We start from the raw sequence: 26,091 nt of genomic DNA on the forward strand, positions 1-26,091 counted from the left end.
TAGATATCACTTCCAACAGTGAGACTACTCTGACTTTTGGAAGATTAATTTATACATTCTCAGTAGGGGTTCTCACAGAACTTCATATATAACCACTTTGGGTACTTCCAACATTTGACAATAGTCTGTTGTTTGCCTTTGTTTCTTTTAAGATTACACATTCTTTCAAGCAAAACCAAATTCACTCACATTTATATTACTAGAGCTGAAATAATATCTTTTCCATAGTGAATACAAATAATTTTAATGTAAATGGATAAATTTTGTATATAGTCTCCTTCTACAGGATTTGAGATCATGAAGATATAAATTGTTCTTTACACTTGTGCCGCCAACATTTAACACATTAGATGATTAATGGTTTATAAAACAGGCTTGTCTGTAAAGGTGGAACTTACTTATTAAATGCTTATCAGAACCAAAGGACTTGGTAGCAGAAAAAAAAAATAAACGAAAAATAGAAGAAAATGACATAAATGGAAAGAAAAAGGATACAACAATTCATTAATAAAGTTTAAAAATACATTTCATTAAGTTAATATTTTCAAGGTATACATGTATATGGAAAAAAGAAATCTCTTCAACTAACAAAATAAAAAACAGTTCCTTCATATTTATTTTTCCCATAAGACATTCTAACTGTAGATTTAAACTTAATATGTAGATTTAAACTTAATATGGTTTAAACCAAAATTTCTAAGTATAAACTGCTCTTTAATGCTATTAATCATAAAAATTATCTGAAAAGTTTTCAGTTTTAGGAAAAACTGTGTCCAGCAATGAGATGTGTAGTAATATCTACTTTTAAGGAGACATCTTAATTATAATCTTAAGTTTTTAATAGTCAAATGGAAATTACTTCTCAAGAATGTTTTCCATCTATAAATTAATAAAATTTTATAAATTTTACAAATTGACTTCACTTTAGAATATACAGAATAGAAGTCTAACTTTGTTTTTCAAATGTACTAATGGAATTATTCAAATTATGAAACATAAAAAGTGAAACACAGAAAATAAAAATTTTATGAAACAGAAAATTCTATACATAAAAAATTAATGTTAAGATCTCAGGTAAAAATTATTTTGCTAAAGAAATGTTTTATTATCATCTTATTTCTTCTATCCTTTGCCATTTTATTAGATCTCTATATCTAGTTCATAGAAAAAAACTTACCATCTATATTTATTATACCCACTTAGTATTTTCCTTATATTACCTTTTATAAACTGTTCTGACATTTTTAAATCAATTTTAATGATATTTCAATTCTCTATGTGATTCAAAATTCTAATATTTTTAGCCACACCTTTTCCATATCCTACAGATAGTTTTATCTGACCTTGCAGACTAACATGGAGAGCCCTCTACTGGCCTAGTGTTATGCTTTAAAAAAAGAAAAAAAAATTCTTTTTTTAGCCCTCAGATACCTATTTTTACATTCTTTTAGTAATATAACCATATAATTCAAGAAAAACACTTATTTAGAATACTGATTTATAAGAAGAAACTGGTTCTACTAAGATTACCATTAACAAATCAAATTAGACTAGATACACAGCATAAAAATACTATTAATCTCAGTACTATACCATATAAGCTTGTTATTATGTGATTAAAGTCATATGAAATCATATATAAATGAAGTATTTTGATTTATTAGTAACTTAAGTATAGAAAGCAAGCTGGAATCTTTGTTAAATGCCTCTGCTTCAGGTAAATCCAACAGTTATTTGTTCTTCAATATTTTCTGATTCCATGTCTTTAATATTTATAAGTAACATACCGAAGATACAATGAAGGAAAAATTCCACTTCAAGTAATTTTTTTTTAAATCTAGGAATAAAACCTTAACAAAGAGGACCAAATTTTCCAAAAAAAAAAAAAAAATAGAAGTACATACCACCAGAAAGCTAAATCAGGCCTCACTTTTGATCCCAATAAAAACACCACCACCCCGCTTTTGGGGAATAAACGTGTCAATAAAGTTTATATATAAAAACAAAAAGAAGTGTTAAGGAAAACTCTTAAAAAGTAACAACTGGAGAAAATAGCCCTTCAGCTAGATAAATTTTGTTGCAAGGTCTCACAGATCCTTACATTGTTATTACAGGGAAAACCAACATTCACATTTCTAGACCCAAGGCCTAGATACTGCTTTATCCTAGCGAATACAGTATTTTTTTTTTGGGGGGGGGGGGGAGAATAAATGTGCTTTCATATATGGTTCCTCCCTCTGTAAATTCTAAGATCCACGAAAGCAGAAACTTTTCTTCACTTTTGTCACCTCAAAATTTAACACGGGATGTTTAATGATTGATTTTTAAACGGGCTCATTTGTAAAGGTGGAAGTCATTTATAAAATACTCATTAGAATTTGAGTTTACAGTAGGAAAAAAATGGAGGAAAAAGAAACAGGATTATATAAATAGAAAATATGACAAATTTGGAAAAACATATTTTCCAATCAAAGTACAGACAAAAGGCTAATTTCTTCTATACATAATTTTTATTTTTATGTATATTGTTTGTATAAAATTAGCAAACCCCCAAAACCTAACAGAAAAATGAGCAAAGAATATGAAAAGCTAATTCAAAGAAAGAGAAATATGAAGCAATCTTTTAATATATAAAAAGAAGCTTAACATCACTATTAAGAAATATATGTTGAAGCCATATGGAGATAACTCCCTCCAATCATGACTTTTATATAACTTAACAAAGGGCAAAAATTCCAAAAGTTTGGTAACAGATTCTGTTAGTATGGCTGAGAGGCAGGAAGTAGAAGAGGGGAAGTCATACATAATGCTTTCCTGAATGGCAATTTGACAATATCAATAAAAATTACAAACTTCATAAAACACTGAGAAGTCTTATCTGAAAAGTTTTCAGTTTTAGGAAAACATATGGTTCTTAAAAAGAAAAAATAATTTATGAAAATATTTGCACATGACTCAAAGAATATTTATAAAAGGCTATTGAGAGTATCATTTATTAAAGATCAAACAGAAAATAACCCAAATTTTGGTGAACAGAAAATAGACTAAAAGCATGCTATTTTTCTAAAATAGAAAATAAAGTAGTGTTATCTATGTAGTGGTATGAAAATAATAACTGAATTTTATACAATTTTAAATAATATAAGGGAAAAAACAAGATGCCAATGCCCATATTGATATTTCTTATAAATACAAGGGAATAAAATATATTTACATCTGCTTATATGTATCAACTCTGAAAGTATACACTAGAAACTGGTAACAATAGCTTCTGCTATATGTGGGAAGAACTGGACAAAAGGAAGATTATAGGTGGACACCTTTTGCCACACATATAAATATGAACCATGTAAATATACTAATTTAAAACCTTCATTTAAAATGTCCTGATTTTATAAGCTAGGTATATTATTAATACAATTTACTATTAAACAACAACTACAAAATCCTCTGTAGTCTTACCTGCAAACTAGCCACATAAGAATCTTCACAATTTACATAATGCCCTAACATGGCATGTTGTGCCCGTAGTTCATTATCCCTTATCCTCTCATGTAGGTGGGTGATTTGTTGCTTTTGCCTATAAAATACAAATTGAGATCATATTATAAAGAATGTACTTCTCTAAGAAACAGTTAAAAGCAATTTTAGTATTTAAAAATTTTACATGAGATTTTAAAAGCACTATAAATTTTAGAAACCATAAGAGGAAATTTGTTTAGTTTTTTTAATATGCAGAATTAAAGTTGAATTTATACACACTCTGGAGTAGTTCTAGTACTTGTGCAGAATGTGGTCTTTAATGGATATTCTTTTTTTAAAAAAAAGAGAGAGAGAATTTTTTTAATATTTATTTTTTAGTTTTCGGTGGATATAACATTTTTATTTTATTTTTATGTGGTGCTGAGAATCGAACCCAGCGCCCCACGCATGCCAGGCAAGCATGCTACCACTTGAGCCACATCCCCAGCCCACATAGATATTCTTTTTAAATTCTATCAACATCATGCTTTGCTTTCTTTATTCTTGCTACCTAACATAATAAATGTTACCTCCTAGTCTGAAATGTCATTATTTAAAACTGTTATTTTCATTCATCCAAAATCTACTGAATGGTTTATACCAATAAAAGTTATTGATAATGATAATCTCATTGTCAGGGGAGAAAGCTATTTTTATAAAGATCACCCAACCCAATTACCATTCTAGGAGGATCATGAGGTCAAAGGATCAAAGCCAGCCTTAACAATTTAGGAAGGCCCTAAGCAGTTTAGTAAGATCCTGTCTCAAAATAAAACATTAAAAAAAGAAAGCAGGGAAGTGGCTCAGTAGCTAAGTACCTTTCGGTTCAAACCCCAATACCAAAAAAAAAAAAAAAAAAAAAAAAGAGAGAGAGAGAGAGAGAGAAGAGAGAAGAGAGAGAAATACACACAGAATAAACAAACAAACAAAATTAAAATCTCAGAATCTATCAGAGAGCTAGGGGACTATTATAAGAGACCAAATACATGTAAAACTGGAATCCTCCAAGGAAAGAATAAAAAAAGTGAGGTAGGAACACCAAAAAATATTTATATATATTGAATCAGAATTTTTCCAAATTTGGTAAGAACCATAGGCATCAACAGATTTCAAAAGAAAGCATGTGAACCCAAAGCACAAGTAACATGAAGAAAACTATAGCAAAGTACACCTTAATCAGTGGCTTAAAAGCAGTGGAAAATCTTACAAGTAACGAGAGGGAAAAAAGATAAATTCATTTAGAGAGATACAGGTAAAGAGGAGGCCAGATTTCTCATCTGAAATAAGACAAGTGAGAAAAGAGAGAAGTGCTTTAAATAACTAAAATTTAAAAGCTCTCAAGTTTGAAATTTTTTTTAACTTTTTATTTTTGCTGTGACAGATATCAAATTCTTTTTCTCAACTTATGTTTTTTTATTAGTGCATTAAAGTTATGTATAATATTTGGGTTCACTTTGACAATGTATGATTTTTATACACACAAGGAATTTAATTTACCCCATTTCAGTCCCCGGTTCTCCACCCTCTTTCTCTTCCTTCTTCCTTTCCCCTCTTCTCCTTCCTCAACTCTACTGGTCTTCCTTTCATTTATTTATGTATAAAAGTGGAATTCCCTGTAGTATATTTATACATGTAGTATATTTATACATGTAGTATATTTATACATTGCATAATTTTGTCAAATTCATCCCACATTTTCTCCCCTTTGTTGTCCCTCCTTCCTCCCCCTTAATCTGCTTTTACTACACTGCTCTCTTCCCTAAATCTTAATGATATACAATCTCCTTTTTTCTCAAATATGAGGGAAAACATTTGACCTTGATTTTCTGAGTCTGGCTTATTTAACTTAGCATGATGTTCTCCTGTTTCATCTTGTTATTGGAAAATGCCATAATTTCATTATTATGGATAAGTAAAACTCCATTGTGCTTATATACACCACATTTTCTTAATCTATATCTATTGCTAGGCATCTGGGCTGGTTCCATAACTTAGCTATTGTGAATTGTGCTGCTACATGCACTAATGTGACTATATAACTATAATATAGTGAATTTTAGTTCTTTTGGACAATATCAAGGAGTGAGATACTTGGGGTCTTAATAGTGGTTCCATTTATAGTTCTTTGAGGAGTTTCCTTACCGCTTTCCAGACTGGTTGTACTAATTTGCAATTCCACTAGCTATGTATGAGTGTACCTATTCCTCACCAGCATTTATTATCATTTGTATTCTTGATAACTGTCATTCTGACTAGAGTGAGATGAAATCACAATATAGTTTTGATCTGAATTTCCCTAATTGTTAAATATGTTGAACATTTTTCATAAATTTATTGGTCATTTGCATTTCCTCTTTTGAGAAATACTTGTTTTTAGTTCTTTTGCCCATTTATTGAGTTTGGAGGGGTATTAAGCTTTTTGAGTTCTTTTTATATTCTGGATAATGATCCCTTATCAGAGGAATCATGTCTTTTACTGTGCATAAAACTATAATGCCATCCCACTAATTGATTCTTGGTTTTATTTCTTGATCTTTAGGGGTCCTGTTAAGGAAGTTGGTAACTGTGCCAATATGTTGGAGTGTTGACCCTATGTTTTCTTCTAGCAATTGCAAAGCTTCTGCTCTAATTCCTAAGTCTTTGAGCTGCTTTGCTTTGATTTTTGTACTGGGTGAGAGATGGGGATCTAATTTCATTCCTCTACATATAAATATCCAATTTTCCCAGATCAGTAAAAGAGTTTTTTTTTCTCCAACATATATTTTGGAATCTTTGTCAAGCATCAGATGTTAAGTATGTCGGTTCAACTCTGTGTCTTCTATTCTATTCTACTGCTCTTCTTGACTATTTTGATGGCAGTGCCATGCTGGATTTTTAATGTAACTCTTTAGTGTAATTTGAGTTCAGGTATTATGATGCCTCCAGTATTGTTCTTGCTTGGGATTGCTTTGGATATTCTGGGTTACTTAATGTTCCAAATGAATTTTAGGATTGTTCTTTCTGTAAAAAATATCAGTGGTATTTTGATAGGGATTGCACTGAATCTATACAGTGCTTTTGGTAATATGGTCATTTTGACAATATTAATTCTCCCTTCCCATCTTATAAGGTAGTTTTTGATTTCTTTCTCCAATGTTCTATAATTTTCATTTTAATTTTCACCTCCTTAGTTAGCTTAATTTCCAAGTATATGTATTTTTTTAGGTTACTGTGAATGGAATGGCTTTCGTGATTTCTTTCTCAGCAGAATCACTGTTGGGGTATAAGGAGCTATTGATTTATGAATGTTGATCTTGTATCTTGCTACTCTGCCAAATTCATATATCAGGTAGTATATTAGTTTTCCTTTACATATATTCATTCATTTAATCATCATGCTATAAAATTGGATGGAAGAGGAGAGTTGCTTAAAACGATGGTCTTCAAAAACTTCATTTTTAAGTGGTGAAAGTCCTTTAACTGAGGCAGATGAGTAGACCAAAGTGCAAAAGGTCAGGCACTTCATTTGGAATCATCAAAATAGTTACAATGGCAAATATAATAAACAGTAAACTAGGTTTCTTGTTTTATGAGTTGTTTTTGAAATTAAACTATACATGTTTTCTCAAGAAATGGGGCACATTTAGGAGCGCAGTTATGTTTCCTAAACTTTTATCCCACTTTGACCTAATTATCCAACAATCTATTTCAAAGGATTTGACGTAATTATCCAATAGGATAAAAAAGCACATTTTTCTCATAAATGCAGGTAACCTAATATTTTCAAAAATAATATCTTGCAAATAATTTTTAGAAAAGAGATTTGGAAGGTATGATCAACCACACCATATCCCAAATTAAAAAGCTCAGGACCTTTATTCTGGTTTCCATCCCAGAGTAATTCTAACTAATGATATTTTGAAGTCTATTAGTTTAATCTATTTCCTCAAAAAATAAATGGATATTTAGTTCTTTTTTAAGCACTATAAATGTTACGGAGATTTTTTAAAACATTTTTATTTTTAAATGCTAGTATATTACTTTAGAAACAAAAGCTGCTGGTTGATAAAAACATTCTTCCTCAAACTATTTCCCAATTACCACAATACACACTTAATTATCCCAAAAGTATACATAAATGATGTAGAGCCAATATATGTCAAAGAGAATATAATCAAGTAACATTAAAGTCTACTCAGAATAATCAGGAGACTAAGTATAAATTAATTTATTTTTCAGAGATTTGGTACTCAAACATTCAAAAAATTTGGAATGTCCAAGAAAACTTCCATAATTTTTATCTATAAATTATTTAACTTTAAACATTTATCATTTTCATAGTTTCTGTGGTTCAGACCTAACATACATTAAAGGAAATAATGACTTTTAAGTAGTTTTCCAAATTGATAGTCCCTAAATGTTAAACAAAAGACAATATTTTGTACCTCTGATAATTCATTAGCTTTGCAACTAACCTGCTACATATATTAAAAACACAAAGAGAACCTTCCAAATAATACGTAAACACTAAAGTGAATAAAGATGAAGATAGAAATCAGGCATTACCAGCAGGTGAGAAACAAAACCTCTGTTCTAAGAAGTCTTGCTTTCCCCTTTATGGGGACTAGAGAGGGACAAAGGTGCCATCAGTGAATTTTGTAAATTGTAGTTCTCTAATTTAAAGTAGTGGGTGCAAATGTATTTGTTTCATTAATCTACATTTCTATATACCTGTAATATATAGTAAATAAAAAACAGACTCACCGATCAATTACAATCTCTTTCTGTCTTAGAAGTCCTTCTTTTATTTTCAGCACCGATTCCCATTTACTGAAATCCTGAAAGCCAGAAGGTGAATAGCTTTGACGAGATGATCCAGTCAAAACCTGAACAAACATGTTTATACTATTAGTATACTAAAAGTTTCTAAATGGAATATTTACATACCTTTAATATTTTCACAATAATATTCATTCAAAACTAGAGCAGTCTCTTTGATTTTTAAAGACTATCTGATATCACATTTGTGATTATAACATAATAAAGAATTTCAATAAAGTTCCAAGGAAATGTACAAGTCTAATGAAGACCTGATGACAACAGGACATTTAGTCTGGCTAATGTAATACCGTATATGAGATCCGAGTCTCTCATCACCTTGTGAATGTAGAAGCTTTCTAAAAATAAGAGATTAATTATTGCTTCAAGAAGTAATACAATAAAAGAATGTGTATCATGGCTTAACTAGACACATTACAAAGATTACCACAAAAAATAAATGCAATATTTATAGTATTCTGACTTCTAACTGTCATGCATCATATTTTATCATTTAATTAAAATTTCAAAATCAGGCGTGTTTTAATGAGGTAGTACATATATCCACAGAAAATATGATTAGTACCCAGATATAATTTGGATGATTACTAGTCTCCAGTGCAAATTATAGAATTTAGAAAAAAATATACTTAGAATTTAAGAAAAATTTCAGATATTTAAAGTAAAACAATAGTTCTTGAGTATTGAGATGGCGGCGAATGGAGTGCATCACCCCCATGTACCGCGTCACTGCGCGGGCGAATGACGAGTTAGAACGGCCAAAAGCTATCTTGTTAGGAATTTCCAGCAAAATTGGGGTGCACCGAAACCTAGAGAAAGGATTTCCATCGCCCGAGGATCGGTTACTGGGGGCTCAACCGCGCGAGATTTGTCCGCCTGGAGATTCAAGCTGCTTATTCAGCAGCTCGCCCCGCTGCTAGAGACTGCAGCGGGGCCGAGAAACGGTGTCCATAGAAATGGCGAGCTAGCAACGCATAGAAACGGCGCTGCTGATTCTGCGGGCTCCTGCCGGCTGTGCCCTCACTGTGCTCAGTGCTGAATTCTGGGTTTGAGACGGGGGAAGGAAGCGGTCCAGTTCTGTCCTCCACACCGGTCAGACCACCGACGAAGCCAGCGGCCACCATCATGGAGAGCTGACGTCACCATCGCCAGTTTTCGGCTGATCGCAGCTCATTCAGCGATATGATAGGAAAAGACATACACAGGTTGAAAGTGAAAGGCTGAGAAAAATCATACCACTCACATGGTCCTCGGAAGCAAGCAGGAGTGGCCATACTCATATCGAATAAAATCAACTTCAAACCTAAGTTAATCAAAAGGGATAAAGAAGGCCACTATATACTGTTAAAAGGAACCATCCACCAACAAGACATAGCAATTATCAATATGTATGCACCAAACAATGGTGCTGCAATGTTCATAAAACAAACTCTCCTCAAGTTCAAAAGTCAAATAGACCACAACACAATAATTACTGGTGACTTCAACACACCGCTCTCTCCATTGGACAGATCCACCAGACAAAAACTGAATAAAGAAACTATAGAACTCAATAACACAATTAATAAACTAGACTTAACTGACATATATAGAATATATCAACCATCATCAAGTGGATACACGTTCTTCTCAGCAGCATATGGATCCTTCTCAAAGATAGACCATATATTATGCCATAGGGCAACTCTTAGTAAATATAAAGGTGTGGAGATATACCATGCATCTTATCTGATCATAATGGAATGAAACTGGAAATCAATGATAAAAGAAGGAACGAAAAATCCTGCATCACCTGGAAAATGAACAATATGTTACTGAATGATCAATGGGTTACAGAAGACATAAAGGAGGAAATCAAAAAACTCTTAGATATAAATGAAAATACAGACACAACATATCGGAATCTATGGGACACAATGAAAGCAGTTTTAAGAGGGAAATTCATTGCCTGGAGTTCAGTCCTCAATAAAAGAAAAAAAACAACAAATAAATGAACTCACACTCCATCTCAAAACCTTAGAAAAGGAAGAGCAAAATATAGTAGAAGTCAAGAAATAATTAAAATCAGAGCGGAAATCAACGAAATTGAAACAAAAAAAAATTGAAAAAATTGATAAAACTAAAAGTTGGTTCTTCGAAAAAATAAATAAGATCGACAGACCCTTAGCCATGTTAACGAAGAGAAGAAGAGAGAGAACTCAAATTACCAACATACAGGATGAAAAAGGCAATTTCACAACGGACACTACAGAAATACAGAAGATAATTAGAAATTATTTTGAAATCCTATATTCCAATAAATTAGAAGATAGTGAAGATATCGATAAATTTCTTAAGTCATATGATTTGCCCAGATTGAGTCAAGAAGATACACACAATCTAAACAGACCAATAACAAAGGAGGAAATAGAAGAAGCCATCAAAAGACTACCAACCAAGAAAAGCCCTGGCCCGGATGGGTATACAGTGGAGTTTTACAAAACCTTCAAAGAAGAATTAATACCAATACTTTTCAAGTTATTTCAAGAAATAGAAAAAGAAGGAGATCTTCCAAATTCATTCTATGAGGCCAACATCACCCTGATCCCGAAACCAGACAAAGACACTTCAAAGAAAGAAAACTACAGACCAATATCTCTAATGAACATAGATGCAAAATTCCTCAATAAAATCCTGGTGAATCGAATACAAAAGCATATCAAAAAACTAGTGCACCATGATCAAGTATAATTCATCCCTGGGATGCAAGGCTGGTTCAATATACGGAAATCAATAAATGTTATTCACCACATCAATAGACTTAAAGATAAGAACCACATGATCATCTCGATAGATGCAGAAAAAGCATTCGACAAAGTACAACATCCCTTTATGTTCAAAACACTAGAAAAACTAGGGATAACAGGATCTTACCTCAACATCGTAAAAGCTATATATGCTAAGCCTCAGGCTAGCATTATTCTGAATGGAGAAAAACTGAAGGCATCCCCTCTAAAATCTGGAACAAGACAGGGATGCCCTCTATCACCACTTCTATTCAATATAGTTCTTGAAACACTGGCCAGAGCAATTAGACAGATGAAAGAAATTAAAGGCATACAAATAAGAAAAGAAGAACTTAAATTATCACTATTTGCGGATGATATGATAATATATCTAACAGACCCAAAAGGGTCTACAAAGAAACTGCTAGAGTTAATAAATGAATTCAGCAAAGTGGCAGGATATAAAATCAACACATATAAATCAAAGGCATTCCTGTATATCAGCAACAAATCTTCTGAAATGGAAATGAGGACAACCACCCCATTCACAATACTTGGGAATCAATCTAACAAAAGAGGTGAAAGATTTATACGATGAAAACTACAGAACCCTAAAGAGAGAAATAGAAGAAGACCTTAGAAGATGGAAAAATATACCCTGTTCATGGATAGGAAGAATTAACATCATCAAAATGGCAATATTACCCAAAGTTCTCTATAGGTTTAATGCAATGCCAATCAAAATCCCAAGGGCATTTCTTGTAGAAACAGATAAAGCAATTATGAAATTCATATGGAACAACAAAAGACCCAGAATAGCAAAAGCAATTCTAAGTAGGAAGTGTGAGTCAGGCGGTATAGCGATAACAGATTTCGAACGTACTGGTACCAAAACAGGCGGGTGGACCAATGGCACAGAATAGAGGACACAGACACCAATCCTCAAAATTACAACTTTCTTATATTTGATAAAGGGTTAAAAGCATGCAATGGAGGAAAGATAGTATCTTCAACAAATGGTGCTGGGAAAACTGGAAATCCATATGCAACAAAATGAAACTGAATCCCTTTCTCTCGCCATGCACAAAAGTTAACTCAAAATGGATCAAAGAGCTTGATATCAAATCAGAGACTCTGTGCCTGATAGAAGAAAAAGTTGGCTCCGATCTAATATTGTTGGGTTGGGCTCCAAATTCCTTAATAGGATGCCCATAGCACAAGAGTTAATAACAAGAATCAACAAATGGGACTTACTCAAACTAAAAAGTTTTTTCTCAGCAAGAGAAATAATAAGAGAGGTAAATAGGGAGCCTATATCATGGGAACAAATTTTTACTACTCACACTTCAGATACAGCCCTAATATCCAGAGTATACAAAGAACTCAAAAAATTAAACAATAAGAAAACAAATAACCCAATCAACAAATGGGCCAAAGACCTGAACAGACACTTCTCAGAGGAGGACAGACAATCAATCAACAAGTACATGAAAAAATGCTCACCATCTCTAGCAGTCAGAGAAATGCAAATCAAAACCACCCTAAGATACCATCTCACTCCAGTAAGACTGGCAGCCATTATGAAGTCAAACAACAAGTGCTGGCGAGGATGTGGGGAAAAGGGTACTCTTGTACATTGCTGGTGGGACTGCAAATTGGTGAGGCCAATTTGGAAAGCAGTATGGAGATTCCTGGGAAAGCTGGGAATGGAACCACCATTTGACCCAGCTATTGCCCTCCTCAGACTATTCCCTGAAGACCTTAAAAGAGCGTACTACAGGTATACTGCCACATCAATGTTCACAGCAGCACAATTCATAATAGCCAGACTGTGGAACCAACCCAGATGCCCTTCAATAGATGAATGGATAAAAAAAATGTGGCATTTATACACAATGGAGTATTACTCTGCACTAAAAAATTACAAAATCATGGAATTTGCAGGGAAATGGATGGCATTAGAGCAGATTATGCTAAGTGAAGCTAGCCAATCCCTAAAAAACAAATGCCAAATGTCTTCTTTGATATAATGAGAGGAACTAAGAACAGAGCAGGGAGGAAGAGCAGGAGGAAAAGACTAACATTAAACAGAGACATGAGGTGGGAGGGAAAGGGAGAAAAAAGGGAAACTGCATGGAAATGGAAGGAGACCCTCATTCATATAAGAGGTTGTGAGGGGAATGGGGAAAAAAACAAGGAGAGAAATGAATTGTAGTAGATGGGGGTAGAGAGAGAAGATGGGAGGGGAGGGGAGGGGAGGGGGGATAATAGAGGATAGGAAAGGTAGCAGAATACAACAGTCACGAATATGGCATCATGTAAAAATGTGGATGTGTAACTGATGTGATTCTACAATTTGTAATGGGGGTAAAAATGGGAGTTCATAACCCACTTGAATCTAATGTATGAAATATGATATGTCAAGAGCTTTGTAATGTTTGGAACAACCAATAAAAATAAATAAATAAAGTAAAAGAATAAAAAGCAATATTGCAAACATACTCAAATTTCTACCAGTGAAACTTTTTTTTTCATATAGGTACCATGTGTTTGACTGTGTCCACTCCAAAAGATTATGCTGACATTCTAAACCAGAGACCCTCAGAAAGTGATCTTATTTAGGTCCAGGCAGATATAGTCAACTTAAGATGAGGTCTTTAGGATGAGCACTACTCCAACACAATGCATCTTCAGAGAAAGGTGAAATTTAGACCCAAACACAGAGGGGAGACTATTTACTAAGAGACTCAGAAATGGAACATGAAGACATAAGCAGAGATTGAAGTGATACATCTACAAGTCAAGGAATACCAAAGATTGCCAGTAAGCACCATAAACTAGGAAAACAGACATGGGACAGATTTTCCTGTACAGTCCTTAGAAGGAAAACAAATCTGCTAACACCTTGATTCATAACTTGTGACTTCTAAAACTATGAGAGAGACAATAAATATCTGTTTAAGCCACCCAGTCTGTGATACTTTGTGTGGCTGCTCAAGTAACCTAATGCAATTGTTAAGTCAAATAAAAACATAAGTGGTGCTTTACCATTGAGCTACATCCTCAGTCTTTTTATTTTTTATTTTGCTAAGTTGCTGATGGTATCACTAAATTTCTATGGCAAGCTTAAACTTGAGATCTTCTTGCCTCAGCCTCCCCAATCTCTGAAATTATGGGCATGTGACACTGCTACAGTAATATTTTTAACCTTTATTTTTCAAAGAAGCTATTTACAAGGCCTAATTCTTTTTTTAAAGTTTTTTTAAAAGTTTTTTTTAGTTGTGTATGGACAGAATGCCTTTGTTTATTTTATGTGGTACTGAGGCTCGAACCCAATGCCTCGCACATGCTACGCAAGTGCTCTGCCACTGAGCTACAGCCCCAGCCCAAGGACTAATTCTGAGTAACCTACTAATAATATGACATCAATCAGTCCTATATTATTAACACTTTAAGATAACTATCAAGTAATATTGAGAAGGATGTTTCATGCATGAAATAGGATAAACAGACTAAGAAATCAGTAACAGGAGAGATGTTATGTATTGCTGTCAAAAAGATATTCTGAGCATGACAAGTTTAAGGACAGGTTAATAAAAGATCTTGCTTCAAAATTTTATTCTTCTCCTTACCTAACATGTAACCAGGGCTTATATCCAGCCAGCATGGACCAAAATATGTCCATATATGTTAGTGAAATACTTAGTATTTTCATTGTGGTTGGTGACTCACTGCTGCCCAAACCCCCTCACTGTCCTTCCATTCATTATTTCACCCCTCATAATACCCCATTGTTTGACAAAAGAGAGCTACTTTCCAATGTAAAAAGAGAACTTTTATATCCATCCATAAATGGCATATTTTCTGTCTAGTTCTCACACCAGTCAGCCCTCCAAAATCCTCCCATCAAAACACTACCTATTGGGCTGGGGATGTGGCTCAACCAGTAGTGCGCTCGCGCGGGGCACTGGGTTCAATCCTCAGCACCACATACAAATAAAATAAAGATGTTGTGTCCACCGAAAACTAAAAAATAAATATAAAAAAATTCTCTCTCTCTCGCTAAAAAAAAAAAAAAAAAAAAACCAACAAAACACTACCTACAAGTTTGTGATTAAATTGGCAGAGCAAGGATTCAAACCCAGACAGCCCAACAAAATAGAGCCTACTCCAAAGTACTGCATTGATATTATTGCTTCTACTACAGCCTAATTGCCTTAGGTATTCCAAATTTTCTTTCATCATAAGGACTGGGAAAAAATTTTGAAAGTAATTGTTCTTAGAAGCTAAGAGAGAATTCAGCACTATAAACAAAATGGTTATTTGATAATAAAAATTCTACTTATTTAAACTCTAATGACTATCAATTTACTAGAAAGTTATTTGATGAAATTTCTTTTGCTAAACTATGGTTCAAACAGAAGCAAAAATTAAGTGTAACAAAAGTATCAGCAATTTTAAAACTCAATTTGATATATAGAAATACGTAGAATGATATGGTAAGAAATTTACTTCATTTATTGGAGACTAAAAATAAGCATATTTTATTCACATATTAATATGTAAAGTATAAACTACATTATATTAACTTTAATTCAAATACTAATTTATATGTATGTTTGAAGTACTGGGTTTTGTATATTGTTACCATGTCTAACAAAAACTTCTGAAGTAGCTTAAGGATTTATGATACCCCCTCCCAAATCACAAAAAAGCTTCCTCCATTTCTGATTACTACCTACCAACAATGATATGTATCATATTACCTGAAGCTATGTTTCATCTTATAGAGCTTAACTGATTTTCAGTATGAAAAGTACCTAGGCATTATATGATGATCTCCTCAAGAAGGCATTGACACTACTTTCCACAAGTCATTGGCTAAAAATTTTCCCATGGCTTACAACTCCCTTAAGAAAAACCTTTACTTGTTTTGTTTTAAACACTAGTTGGCATTTTAAAAAAAGAGGGATTAAACAGAAGAAACAAGTAGGTCTGCAAGAGGAAGACAGTTGACAACACTACTTGGTTTTATAGCACTTAAACCACTGGCAGGATGGACTGATAAAGTTCCTGCCAAATACTTTCATGAATATACATGAAAATTTATTCTGATTTGTCTTGATCCATACCCTTTATAAATAAAAAGGATGCAAAATGAACTATGAAAATTAGCAATTAGGAATAAAGAAAAAGGTTGCCTTTCCCTATAATCAGGAAGACAACAATACATAAAGAATTATCAAAATTAGTAGCCATCTTTTTATGATAACCTTTTTCTTACTAAAGTTCACCCTGATTTGTGAGAATAATTACAAGAAAGAGAACAAAGCCACATAGTCCAACATTGCAGGTAGACTTAAAGGCAAATTTTTACACTTCAAAATAAAGTCAATGTGAAGTCTCAAAAAGCAAGGCAACCATTGTGTCTTTATGATTTTTGCATAAAATAAAAACTGCTACACTACTAAAGACATATAACAAAGGAACCATTGATGGAAATCTATTTTTGTTAGTCTAAGTTAACAGTCTTGACAAAGTTAAGAGAATCTGATAAGGACAGCACAGAATCACTTAAACTATGGGGAAAAAAAATCAGGCATTGACACTGAAACTACTCATCTTTTGAAAGTTCTAACAAAAGGGCTGAAGACCAAAATGTGAAATTAAGTGTGTTCAAATTGTTTCTTATCTTTCCAAATTACAATCTTATGGAGATGTTATTTTTCTACAAGTACCAATTTAATGAATCAACAAATGTTAAAGGTTTTCCTCCCTTTATTTATAAAATAAAAATGGTCTTTTCTTAATTACACATTTAGTAGGCTGAAAAGAACTTATAAAATAGCACTAGTATCAATTATCTATTAGATGCCAAATGTTGTGCCCCAAAACAAGGAAGAAAAAAATACTTTTCCCTTTGACAATGAGGCAATACGAACTCTTGAGTACACATAAATACATACTTGAAGGTTCTAGATAACACTATCTTGGTTTTGGTACATCAATCTACGTGGAAAGGGAAGGTAGTTGGCCATAAAACCTTCATACTAGAAGTTACTGAAAAGGAAGTCCAAATAAAAGTTAATGTTTTTTTTTTTCCATAGTGTATCATGTATTATTGGGGCTTGCAATCTATGTTCCTGCACAGGATTGGTTAACATCAACAAAAGACAAGGAGAAGTGGGGATGTTATTCTAGGATATAATAAAATCCAGCCCCTCAAAAAAAAAAAATCCTTAAATGAAAATAAACTTTTATATTGGTTAAAGATAAAAGTAACCAAAAATATAAAATAGCCACAAATCTTTATATATCTAAAGAGTATATGTCATCAAAGGAAAAATGATTTAAAAATAGAGAAATAAATCTACAATATAATGACCACTTTAGTACATGTCTCTGAAATAGATTAGTTAGAAGATGGTTTGGCAAATATAGTTCACTGGTCTGAAAATTAAACTTGATTTTATATTTTTAAATTAAAAAATATTTTGTAACACAAAAATTATAAAAATGAAAAATTCAGTGTACAAAAAGAAAGCATTCATCATCATTCTTCTACATTTTATCTGAGTGCTTTCACAACAAGAAAGCTGAATAGTTGCAACACTTTACACACACACACACACACACATTTAAGAGAGTACTCATATTTAAAACTAGTGCAAAGAATACTTCAAAACTGTATTGTGGTATATAGCATATCAAAGTATCTAAAAATTCAGATGAAATGGACATGTGTCTAGGAAAATTTAAATTATCAAAAGAAACTCTGGAATAATTATGATAATATCTGAATAATCATAAGAAAGATTGGAAAAAATGAGTCTAAATCTCAAAGTCAAGTAAAAAATTTATGGATAGTTTCTAACAACAAAAATAAAACTTTCAAGAAAGGTAGTAAGGCAGGGCTTGAAAAACAATGAAATACATTATAAACTGAAAGTTCAAAACAATAATACAACTTCAAGTGGACACAGAAAATTCAAAAGAATACCATTTTTGGCATCACTGAAACTGAATAACATACTTCTAAAAAATATGATTGAACTGAATAAAAATGAAAATATCAAATGCGTGCGATGCAGCTAAAGCAGAAAAGAAAGATAAGTTTCTAGCAATAAGTAGCTACATTAGAAAAAGGGAAAAGCCTCAGTCTAAGCAGCTTCCATCTTTAGAAGCTAGACAATCTACTCAAAGCAAGCAGATGGGAGAAAATAAGTCTAGGAACAGAAATCAGTGATGTTTAAAACAGAAAATAATAGGGAAAACCAATGTGGGGGGAAAACCTGACAAACCTCTAACTTCATTAGGAGGTGGGGGGAGAAAAAAACAAATTACCAATATCAGGAAAATCACTACAGATCACAAGATATTAAAAGAATAGTAAGGAAATTACCATGCACATAAATTCAGTAACTTCATTAATAAAACAGACAAACTTATCAAAAAATACTAACTACACAAACTCATCTAATATGAAATAGGTAATTTCAATAGTCCTATAAGCTATTAAAGTAATGAATTTGTATTCTAAAACAAAATTCAGACGGTTTCACTGTGGAATTCTACTGTTTAAAGAATTAATGTCAATGGTAGACAAACTCAGAAAAATTCCAAACTCATATTAGGAGGTACTCTAATTCCCAAACCAGATAAAGAAGTTAAGAAAAAATAAAAACCATAGGTCAATATTCCACATGAACATAGATATAAAAAAAAACTGAACAAAAATCATGAAAACAAATCTAGATTTAGACATACAGATATTATGGCATGAGAGGTATATCCCAGAAATTCAAGTTCAGTTTAGTATGTAAAAATAAATGCAGGGGGGCTGGGGTTGTGGCTCAGCGGTACAGCACTCGCCTCACATGTGCGAGGCCCTGTGTTCAATCCTTAGCAGCTCATAAAAATAAATAAAACAAAATAAAGGTATTGTGTCCAACTATAACTAATTATACACACACACACACACACACACACACATACACACACACATATGAATGCAGGCTCACCATATTAATAGACTATTTTAAAAAATATTACTGGACTAGTAAACAACTTTTAGCAAGACTGTACAATTCAAGATAAATACTTTAAAATCAATCATATTGTTATATGTTTACAATAAAAATTGGTTATGTAAAATTTTGATCATTATGTTTTAAAAATATTAAATGCTCAGGAATAAAAAGTTAAGAAATTGAGTTTAAGATTTATATACTGATAAAACATCATTTAAAAATTATAGGAAACCTTTTGGAAAGAAGAGATGTAATCAAATTCCATGCATGTATCATTTAGTCCTATAAAATGCATACTTTGTTAATAACTCAATAAAATTTATTCTCCAACAAGTAATTCTAGGTAAATATTTATATGTATTCCATTTGACAATACTGGAAGCAGAAAGAACTTATCATAGTAACTTTAAAACAATCAAAGCAATGAATAAGTAATTGTGGTAAATGTGTAAAACAGAATACTACACAGCAATAAAACAGACCTATTATACTACATGGCATGGATCAAATTTAGAGACACTGTACTAAGCAAAAGAATCCTGACAAAATCATGTTTACTTGATAATAAAAGTGAGAACAGTGGAAAGAAATGAGATATAGGCTGTTGCTGTATGGACTAAGACACCCAAATTAAACTTAATGGGCACTGGAAACTTTGTTTCTTGAACAGTGGTTATCAGGTAAGCATGTGTGTATGAAATAAAAATGACATTAAAATTACATTTAAGATTAATAAAACTATGCCATTGATAGTATGTATGTCAGGCCTCAACAAAAACAAAGCATATAATAACCACAGGAAATCTGCACTTTATTTTACTCTTATCTCCTAAAGGAAAACACTCAGGTCTCCAAGGTACACTGTATATGATAGAATGAACTATACCAGATATAATTTTCTATCTCTTCATCACTTTAGTGCTATCTTACAACTGCAAAGAGTCATGAGATAAAAGGCAAGATAAAGTAATATACACCAAGAACACAAGAATAAAATTGATATCAACCAACAAAAGTTGGCTCTTAAGAGCTGTCAATACCTCAGGAGAACAAAGAGGATTTCTATTAAGGCAGTGGATAATTACCTCCCTAAAATGGAAATGAAGAAAGTATTTTATATTCAAATAACCTCTCCCCTATAACCCATTAGTAATACACTATTTTCTCAGGTAGTTAGAAAACAGAATTTCTATTCAATAAACTCTTACCTGGCCAAGAGACATATCATTGCGTGATATATATGGTACTAAAATGCATATTTTTAACAAATTCCAGAAAACCTAGCTTGTTTGATAGAAAAACATATCAAATTCATATGCTGATGAAATAGAAACTTCTTGTTGCTGTTCTTCTGAGAATTTCAAGTAGTCAATCAGGTTTCTAACTTGACAGTAGCCAATATAAGTAATCAAGGAGAATGTAATTTAAACTTATGAATATAGATTTACATTTATAGCTTATAAATAACAAAACTTTTTGCATGAACATGAAATATACAAAGGTAATTATAAAGGCTTGTAACTGTCAGCAAATTAAAGAACAAAGAATTTCATAAAGGTAATATTTCAAAATTTATATGGATAAAACAAAGACACAAGTAAACATTTGATAGATCTGTCTGGTAGTTGCCAAACTCAGGGAAAGGAGATAATTCTTCATTTAGATGTTTTATCTAAAAATGCACAAGACACACTGTTCTTCAGAAAACATTAATTACTTGCCAAAGAAGAGGTGTAGGTCCTAACCATATAAATTTATAGATCCAGGAGACATGTATAGGTACTTCTTATTGGAAAATACAATTCCACTCTCATAATTGAACAAGGAGAGTGGCCATCTACAACAATCCCAAACACATGATACTTAGATGAGACCCAGATGCTATGAAGAGTTGCCAAAATATGTCGCTTAATGGCCAAACATGCTTCTAACAAAAGTTTACTATAGTGCAGCTGAAAATAGCTCAAAATTCTTTGGCCCAGACAAATACTGTTAAATTTAGATGATCCAGTGCTACCACACTTAACTGGAATACAACCTCTGCAATCCTTGAGTTTGTTATCTCTCTCTCCTTCATTTGCCTTTGTCCTCAAGCTCATGCATCACTCACAACATGTCAAACAACACAGTAAATCTTCCTGTTTCCTGGAACAGTCTATCTGAAGAGATATTCTACAAGTACCTTTGGTAAAAGAATTATGTACCTCACCCAAAAGTAAATAAATTCATAAAGCTCACTAATGTCGATGAAAATAAACTATGAATAATTTAGAACTTAAAATTTCATTAATCAAAAAATGTGAATTATATTATTAATAAAGTAACTAGGCATTTAACAGAAAATATGTATCTTAATGAAGCCTGTGTTATTATTTGTGGAGTACACTGTTAAATATTTTCTCTAAACAAAAAGAAAAAAAAAAAACCTTAAAAATTCTATCAGTAACCCCTTCCTCAGTGCTCCATTATACATGGAAGTCTTAATCTGAATCCTAAAAATTTGAATTATAGAAAGAGCTGTTTTTAATAATCTCATTAAATTTATTTTTTAAACTAACTCCATAATATTCTCCTATCCTCAAATTATTTATTGAAATTTTAAAAAATCAAATATATTGAGTGACTTCAAGGATAAAAAGATCCTGAAAAAAATGATTAAAAGAAACTATTAAGAAATATATTTTTCCTATATTAAAGTATATTTTATATGTATATGAAAATAAAGAGAACCTTACAAGTATTTCTGATTTCTATCATGCAAAGCAACTAAATTATTATTAACTCTTGTTTCTTGGGGATATTTTTCCTCTCAAAAATCAATTTAGTTTTGTCTACATGCTAGCATTATCATGCTTTTAAAAATGTCAACAAAGAAAAGATCCATCCATGAAACATGATTTCATTATAGTCAGAATGCAAAATTGATGGAGGGAAATGATATAGCCAAGATTGAGAACCACATACAGTAGTGCAGGTCTGTAATCCCTGCTGAGGCAGGAAGATCACAAGTTCAAGGCTAGTCCCAGCAATTTAGTAAGACTCTCTCTGTCTCAGAAAAAACAACTATCTTAGTGGTAGGGCACTTGCCTGTGTGAGAGGCCCTGGGTTTGATCCCCAGTACTGGGGTGGGGGGTGTTGAATAAATCACTTTCCTTAACCAAACCCATAGAGATTAAGTAAAACAAATAAAGCTTAAGCCTTCAAATTAAAGTCAATCATGAATTTTACTTATAAAACAAATAGAATGTAGCCTTTTCCACAACTTTCATTGATCTAATATAGTTTTTAAACTTAAGATAAAATATACTAACAGTAGAATTTAATGAATAGATGCCTTGTAATGAAAAAACTGAACATCTATCAGTAACTAGCAGTGAAACTGAGTAAAAGAAAGAAAAACCATTATAATTGATAATTCATGAAATAGATTACTATGAAATCTATCACACTGAAGTATTTAATAAAATGTGGGTCTGTTTTGCATCTTGCCCAATATTATAAATAACAAATGTATAAGAGTGTAGAACTAGCTTCTATGAAATCAGAACTGTAACACAAGTGCTAACATTTATTTTTAAAAATCAGTTTATAAAAATGTTTTATCAATTTATCAATTTTTTGCCTTATTTGTCTATCAAGAGATAATAGAAAAAAATAATAAAAATGCTCTGGGACCAAAGTACTCCATAAATTATTTAAACACATATCAAATTGCGCTCATGAGCGCTCATGATAAAATGGATCCAAATATTTTTTTTTTCACGTGATTTATATGGTTTAATTTAAATTGGGTAAACAACTGTTGAGGATTGTTTTAATATGTAAACAAAAAAGAAGGTTAACAGATCTGTTTGTTTACTTTCACCTTTCCTTTTCATTATATTTAATAATTCTCTTAAAGATAATGTAAATTGTTAAGAAAATTGTTTTCTTTTAGTGCCTTCTGTAGTGTTACATAATTTTTTCTTTAGCCATTATTGCCAGAATTCCTATCTTCATCCCAGTGCTGGTGAAGTCAAAGATAAAACCAATCTACAGCTTCTACAATAGCCATCACTGAACTGCTTGCAGAACTTGCCTGGACACATTGTGAGCTCACCTGTATGCATTGTGAACTATCTGTTGGTGCAGCGACTTGTGGTAGTGTTGGGGTATTTTTGCTGATGATGTCACCAGTGGTACAATTTTTCAAAGGAGCCCTCAATTGGCTTAATGTCATGGCATTTTGCATCCTCCTCTACTAGTGATGGTCTAAAATTTGGGGGCCAACAGAGGTGAGGCAAAGAACCTCACCCCCCCACAGGTGCAAAGGCCTATCCACAAGTATGGCTGTATGCTGGACCGGTAGTCAGTGACGGGTATGATCCAATTGCAGTGGTACCAACCTAAGACAGGAGGCTGACGCCTAGAGGTCAGTTCATCTGATGACGGGTAAGGACCATATGTTGAATTGGACTGCCTAACAGGCACGGTCCCTAAGCCACATGCTTGTTGTTTAAACAGAGAGGGGGAGATGTTGAGAGCCACAGCCAAAGGGGCCCCAGCAAACTTCCAGCTGCCAGCAAACTTCCAGCTGCTGGCTGATGATTGGCTCACAGCGGCCCCAGCAACATCTAGCTGATTGGCTCCTCGGCCCCAGCAACATCTAGCTGATTGGCTCCTCTGCGGTGATGCTCATTGGACTGTTTCCCTGCCCTTTCAGACCACGGAGCTGCTCATTGGGGGACTTTTTTGGCTCCGCCCACGTGACCCAGCCAATCGGCCTCAAGAGCAGGAGGATTGTGGGAGGTGGGGAGAAGCTTGGGGGGAGAGAGAGGCTAGTGGAAAGCCGGTGGTGGCAGTTGAGGCTCTGAGGGTTTTTCCTGAGAGACTATTTTGTTTGTCGTGTGTGGTTCTAAAAATAAAGTTAGTTTCTTTTGACAAGTGGCTCCTGATTGTGCCCAGCCAGACTGCGGCATCAAATAATTTTTCTGAAATACAAAATGAATTATTAATGGTGGTTATTTTTCATTACTACAATTATGTGTCATTACCATTTTCTTCTATATGTTTACTGTTTTAAAAATGTTAAGTCAACAATGGGAATTCTTCTCAGGATAGAATTGTTGAATAGAATTTAAATAGCTCCCTGTGTGGTTAAGACATAAAATAGAAACAAGTTGATTGTTGATACTTAACTTTGTGCATGGTACCAGTTTATTTTTGTTTCTACTTTTTAATTTCACTCTTTGAAAACAAGAGAGTTTATTTTAAACTAGAAAAATTGCCAAAACATTTCATGTGCACTTTTTTAATCCCCAGAGTCTACATCTGGCCCTTTACAGTCAACAAAAACAGGACAAGTACACCTAGAATTCCGCAGGTATATTCTCAGTCTTTAAGACAATCCCAAACTGTTTCCAAAAGCACAGAGAGGTATTATAATTAGAGTGACTTAATAATAATTGTAACAGCAGTTTCTTTCCCAGTTTAATCTGTATCACCATAAATTAGATCTTACTCTTTTATATCCCCTTATACTCAAGCACAATACCTGACAATATTTACTAAATACCAATTTATTTATGGAGATTTCTGTAGAAGGTTAGCATCACCCAAGTTATTAGTACTTAAAATTTCTATTCTCGTGTTTTATTTGTGCACACACAAATAAGTAAAAAGTCCCATCATTATGAATAATTATATGCACTATGTGAAAAATATCTCTTGACATTTTCACAGCAGTGATACATACAATAAAATGAAATCTACCCTTTAAAGATTATAGTTCAAAGATCAGTCCACAGAGTTTTATTTGAAAAAAAAAAAAAATATTTTCAGGCCCTTGAGGTCTAGTTTCATTTCTGTCAGACCCAGGGAATCGTAGATTAATCTGTATAACTAATTTAATTTCAGTTTGATATAAAGCAGATGAATTTGAAGGACAGTCTTCAGTGGCCATACTGTATTCTATTGGAAGTGTAACATTTCAAAAATGCTTTTTGATTCTCTAATATTCACATGCACTACATAGATTCATAATTATCCAAGACTATATTTTTGATACTTTATTTTTTTTCAAGTTAGATTTTTAAAAATCAATGTCCTAATGCTAGAGCCAACAATAAACTCTTTAGATATTCATGGCCCTAATTAAACAACAGACTTGTTAAAAAGAAAAAAAAAAAACTTTAACAGAGCAGCCTAATAAATGGGTTGCCAAAGGTATTATCTTGATCTTAATGCTAGGGCTGGTCCTAGAACCCCCTCTATCTATATCCACCTCAACAGCAAATGAGAATAACAGATGATGATGTTTCATGTAAGTTTTTAAATTTGTAGGCAGGTTAATGAAGAATACCGCTTTATGTAAACTATCAAAGACAAGTACAACTCCCAGTACATTAATTGAACTGCTGGTAGAGAGTTAAATGTCTAGTGGGTTTAGAAATCTTTCCCACTGGAACATGATTTACATCTCTTGTTTTATAACATGAACCCCATATCCCAAATCCATTTGTATAAACTTTTCTGCTGAAAAATCAAGGGTCAGTTGTACAACTATTTCAAAAACAAGATAGCTAAAGTAGAGAAGCAATTATGCTTCAGAAGTTCTCTTGAAATAATCAAAGACTTCAAATAAAAGCTCATACCTAAATTAAGGTACTATTACTTTCTCCATTCTTAGTGCAAAGCACACAGTTCAAAAGGCTCACCGATCTCAACTAAAAATATGACTCCTTTGGTTGCTGGTATGGACCAGTTCTGTTTCTGGTTGTTTATTGTCTGAGTCTAATCCTCACAAAAAAGCAAAACAAAGCAAAATAAAACAAAAAACTACTTAATTCATTCTGTCAAAAAAGTTACTCCATCTAAAATAAGATACAACCAACTAACACTTGGATTCCAAAGACAAATCTCCCACTGAAACTCATTTAAGAACTAACATTTAGTAATGAAAACTTTATAGACCCCAG

General features: G+C 32.7%; 1 protein-coding gene across 5 annotated transcripts in view; it reads right to left on the reverse strand.

Annotated features, from left to right (window-relative positions):
• The window catches only part of Cep85l (centrosomal protein 85 like), a 231,621-nt gene that overhangs the window by 57,984 nt on the left and 147,546 nt on the right, over positions 1-26,091 (reverse strand). For 4 of the 5 annotated variants that reach the window (XM_046466993.2, XM_058586244.1, XM_058586243.1 and 1 more), the window contains 2 exons: positions 8,266-8,387; positions 3,463-3,580 (listed from right to left, as the gene is read on the reverse strand). In XM_046466993.2, coding sequence (XP_046322949.1) covers positions 3,463-3,580; positions 8,266-8,387 — 240 coding nt within the window. The remainder of the gene's footprint in view (positions 1-3,462; positions 3,581-8,265; positions 8,388-26,091) is intronic. The other variant, XM_046466994.2, reaches the window with a different exon arrangement.

This window comes from Marmota monax, unplaced genomic scaffold, assembly GCF_021218885.2.
Source record: "Marmota monax isolate L192 unplaced genomic scaffold, Marmota_monax_Labrador192_F-V1.1 WCK01_AAM20220418_F8-fsc00140, whole genome shotgun sequence".
NCBI lineage: Eukaryota > Metazoa > Chordata > Mammalia > Rodentia > Sciuridae > Marmota > Marmota monax.